At 42.8% G+C, this 4,793-nt stretch overlaps 1 protein-coding gene across 1 annotated transcript; it reads right to left on the bottom strand.

Moving 5' to 3' along the window:
* Nucleotides 1–820: 820 nt before the first annotated feature.
* LOC117888300 (general transcription factor II-I repeat domain-containing protein 2A-like) lies at nt 821–3,077 on the bottom strand. The gene has a single exon (XM_034791570.1). It carries the CDS (start codon nt 2,839–2,841, stop codon nt 1,033–1,035), a length of 1,809 nt encoding a protein of 602 aa, XP_034647461.1. The 5' UTR covers nt 2,842–3,077; the 3' UTR covers nt 821–1,032.
* Between the last annotated feature and the right edge of the window lie 1,716 nt (nt 3,078–4,793).

Raw genomic sequence — 4,793 nt, 5'->3', positions numbered from 1 at the left:
GTAAAAGCTCTTTTTTGGCTGTACAATATTATTTTCTATGATTTGGTTGCAAAGATCATTATTGTCCCAAACAGACTCCTAGTTTTCTGAAGCTTCAACATAAACTCCCTTGTATATCTCTCCTGGTAAGAAGTTGCTTCATTGTGTACTCACCTTGTACAGGGAAAAGCATATCACCGGATGGAATTTTTTGTTTTGTTTTGTGTTTTGTTTTTCCTTTAAAAAAAATCCAGACAAACTGAGGAAATTCCATTTAAAAAATTATAAATTCATCAAGGTTGCAAAGTGAAACAGTGCTCCCTGGGCATAGAAATTATGATTATTAGAACTGATCAGAAATTTTCCAAAGGAATGTTTTTCCATTGGAAATATTGATATGTTGAAAGTGAAATTGTGTCAATTTCAAAGAAATTTTGTTTTGGGGAGAAAAATGAAGATGACGTGTTTTAATAAGGTCAAAATGTTTTATTTCAATTTTTAACATTTTATTAACAGAATGTTTTGATTTCTCTAGTCATTGAGAGTTTTATTTCATATTGATTTTTTTTAATTAAACTGTTCAGTTAGGAATGGAAACACTTTGATTTCTTTGAAACAAAACATTTTGGTTGTCCAAAACTTTTAGAATTTTATCCTCTGGGAAATTTCAACATTTTTTAAATTCAATTTTGGAAGGAAAAAAATTGAACTCACGGAATTTCCCATGGAATAGAACAGGGGTGTCAAACTCAATTGCACAGGGGGCCAAAACTCAAAACTCACGGGCCGAACAGTATAACCATTTATTTAACAGACTAAATATTTATGTTTTTTTAACCATTAATATGAACCAAAATACAGGATATCATTCCAAAATAAATACATTTCAACTTAAAATATTTTGCTCTTCATAAAAAAATATCCTGTCAATACAATACATTCAAAATCTGTACATGCTGGAATATTAAAAAATCTGAAAATATAAATAAAAAATTGAATTTAAAGCAAAAGTATAATCATAACAAATCATAACATTCCATTTTCTTGTCCTATTTAGTCAGAGCCTGATACTTGGAGTCTTTTCTTTGCAACAAGTTCGTTTATGTTTGGGGTTAGGTTCTGTGTTGTGAAGATTCTCAGGATCGATTGCAGGTGTTCATCAGTGAGGCGACTCCTGTGTGACGTTTTGTTAATTTTCATCACAGAGAACAGCTGCTCGCACAGATATGTGCTGCCAAACATGGACAGGATTCGAGCCGCATGTTGGCGGAGCTGCGGCATCGCTTCAGGAATGAAGCGAGTGAACTGTGCTGGCCCCGCAGTGTCGTACTTTGCCTTCAGTGTCCCGTTACATTGCAGTTCTATCAGCTCCATCTGCATTTCTACAGGTGCGGTTTCCACATCGACTGCAAATGGGTTGCGAAGCAGCTCGAAGTTACTTTTCTGTGCCTCAAAGTCACTGAAGTGCCGTGCGAACTCAGTGCGCAGCGCGCTGAGTTTTTCAGCAAAGGTGGCATTTGGGAAAACTGTGGCACTTTCTTGGTTCCGTATTACTTGGCAACAGGGAAAGTGAGACAGGTTGCATTGGTGCATTTGTGTCTCCCATAAGCGCAGCTTCACTTGAAATGCCTTCACTGCATCATGCATATCGGTTATTATGTGCTCCCGTCCCTGGAGTTGAAGGTTTAAAGCGCTAAGATGCGACGTTATGTCAGCCAGGAACGCCAACTCACATTTCCACTTTTCATCCCGCAGAACTGTGCAGTCTTTCCCCTTACTGTCCATGAACTGGCAGATTTCCTCTCGCAGCTCAAAGTGTCTTTTGAGAACTTTTCCCCGACTTAGCCACCGGACCTCCGTATGATATGGCATATCGCCAAACTCGCTATCTATTTCCCGCAGAAAAGACTGGAATTGGCGGTGATTTAAACCGTGGGCTCTGATAAAGTTGACGGTTTGTGTTACAGTGTTCATCACATGATCCATTTTTAGGACTTTAGCACTCAGCGATTCCTGGTGTATGATGCAGTGATACACTGTAAACTCACCAGCACAGTTCTCCTCCCGCATCTTTGAGCGCATCCTTCCCACCAGTCCATTTTTTTCACCACACATAGCAGGTGCGCCATCTGTTGTAAGTCCAACGAGTTTTTCCCACGGCAGTTTCATGTCGGTTACACTTTGAAATACATTTCCAAAGATGTCTTCTCCTTTCGTTGTCCCGTGCATCGATTTAATGTCCAGTATTTCCTCTGTTACGCACAAATTGGAATCCACACCACGGATAAATATCGCCAGCTGTGCAGTGTCAGTCGCGTCAGTAGTTTCATCCACGGCAAGGGAGTATGCAACAAAATCTTTTGCTCTTTCAATCAACTGTGTTTTCAAATCAGTCGCCATCTCACAAACCCGATTAGCAACAGTGTTTCTGCTGAGGCTTACATTTGCAAACGCTCGCGTTTTATCTGGACAAAGGACGTCGCACACTTTCATCATACAATTCTTTACGAATTCCCCCTCGGTAAACGGCCGTCCTGATTTGGCGATCTCTTCGGCCACAATGAAACTTGCTTTCACAGCAGCTTCACTTTGTGATTTTGCTTTGGTGAAAAACGTCTGCTGGGATGTCAAATTCTTCTTCAACTCCTCTACCTTTTGTAGCTTCTGTCCTGCGCTCAGGTTTTTGAATTTGTTCTCATGTTTCGTCTCGTAGTGCCGTCTTAGGTTATACTCCTTCATTACAGCGATATTACTCCCGCAAAGGAGACACACTGGTTTACCTGCAATTTCAGTAAACATATACTCATTCTCCCACCGGCTTTGAAAGCCTCGGTTTTCAGAATCAATTTTTCTCTTGGCCATTGTTGGGGTCTAGCTTTGATTTGATATTAGCGTTGTATACATCAACAGACCGCGAACTTGAACCGCGGCTTGCCGTTGGCGGCAATTGCACTGCATCATGGGATTTGTAGTGTGTGTTATTGGGGCGTCATATCACAGGGCCATTAAAAACAGATATATAAAACGATTTCGCGGGCCGGATATAATTGTATGGCGGGCCGGATGTGGCCCGCGGGCCTTGAGTTTGACACATGTGGAATAGAAGATAAATTGTGACCTTCTCTTTATTTTCATGATCAATTACTCCTTTTTTCTGCAGGATCCATGGCTCCTTCAGGCTCTAATTCAGCAAATTACTTAAGTGTAGGTGCTTGTGATGGGGTGGACTAGGTCTGCAAGCCCTGCCTCACCCCGCTTCAGAATAGAGCAGTTGAGAAGTCCTCCAGGCAGCCTAGAGTGGCTGCAGGGGATCAGCCAATCAGAGGAGCTGCTGGAGTGACCAATCAGAAGCCGAAAGGACCAGATAAAAGGGAGCAGCAGAGGTAGACCATGTTTACTGCCTGAGCTCAAAGACGGAGGACCGTGTGCCTGGCTGTATAGAAGAGCAGCAGGACTGTGGGCCTCTCACTGCAGGCAGAACTGAGCGCAGGGAACACTGATGTAGACCAGGTGCCTGGCTGGCTAAAGAGCAGCAGGACCATGGACAGGTCAGTGTGGGCAGGTTTAGCCAAGAGGACTGAGCCCAGAACCTGGCTAGACCAGGTAAGGCTACTGTGATGGGCAAGGGCTGGTCTGGTTGCAGACTGAGACTGGGGGGGGGGGGGCTGCTGAAAAGGACACCAACTGAGGGTATCGAGATGGGCCCCAGTTGGGTTGTTGAAGAAGGCACTGCCTCTGGGAGGATGCCTTAGAGCTATGGCCTCATACCGGGCCCGAGAAAAGAACTCGAGACTGTATATCCTGGAAGGGGGGGGCTGAGCCTCCGAAGCCCTGCCAAGAGAACCATTGGCTGGAGAAAGGGGGCGCTTGCAGGATGTGGGTGCTGCTCCACTCAAAACTGTGATAGAAGGTACGTGTCGGCCAAAGAGGGGACGCTTGCGGCAGGCAGATGCTGATGCAATTACAGTGCTTAATTTTAAATATATGAGCAGTGCTACTGGTGTCATTGGGGCGGCTCATATGCTTAGGTACTTTGCTGAACCGTGACCCCAGTGCCCAAGCTGGTAAATGTGGCAATGGTCCTTTATAATGAATATCGTGTTATCATGGAATGTGGCTGTATCATAATGCATGTGTACAAGGGGCAGAGTTAAGACTGCTCAAGCAATCTAAGAGTTGCATTTCATGATATTTTAGTACTTTACCTTGCAACTCTAACACGCTTTTTAACGTTGCTTTTTAGTAAGGAATAGGCTTGGAAAAAAGCTATACTTTCCTAGGTCTGTGTAAATTATTTCCTTGCTCTACAGCAACAGACTTTTAACGAAATGTGTGTGAAAAGCTTTCCTCTTGAGTTTTAATATGAGGATACAATATTTGATTGTTCCCTTTGCTTCCCTTGTGATTGAATCTCCTTTAGGACCTGTGGATCAAGTCTTTGAAGGATGAGAACTGGACTCAGTTTTAAGTAATGGATTGAGAGACATGATGAAAGCAAGGAATAGAGGTTGAGACCTTAATTAAAACTGTTACATTTCAGGGAGATATTGATGAATAAGGAGATGCTAGGGGCTATAAAGTGGCCATAAATGTTTTTCAGAGCCCACTTGTACAATGACACAGCTAATGCTGGGTTTTATTATTTGGTTCTGCCTTGTTAATATGTGATAACCAAACTTCAAAAGGTTTAGAGCTATTGCTGAGATAGCACTCACGTATTGCAGAGATGGGCAGCCACAGAAGAATCTAGATGCATGGACAGATGCTGGAAGAACAAAAGCTTATCTGATCCCATTTTTCTGAGGTTTTCTAGT

The sequence above is a fragment of the Trachemys scripta genome, chromosome 15 (assembly GCF_013100865.1).
Source record: "Trachemys scripta elegans isolate TJP31775 chromosome 15, CAS_Tse_1.0, whole genome shotgun sequence".
NCBI lineage: Eukaryota > Metazoa > Chordata > Testudines > Emydidae > Trachemys > Trachemys scripta.
The sequence above is the reverse complement of the archived record's forward strand: the minus strand, read 5'-3'. Positions and strand labels throughout refer to the sequence as shown.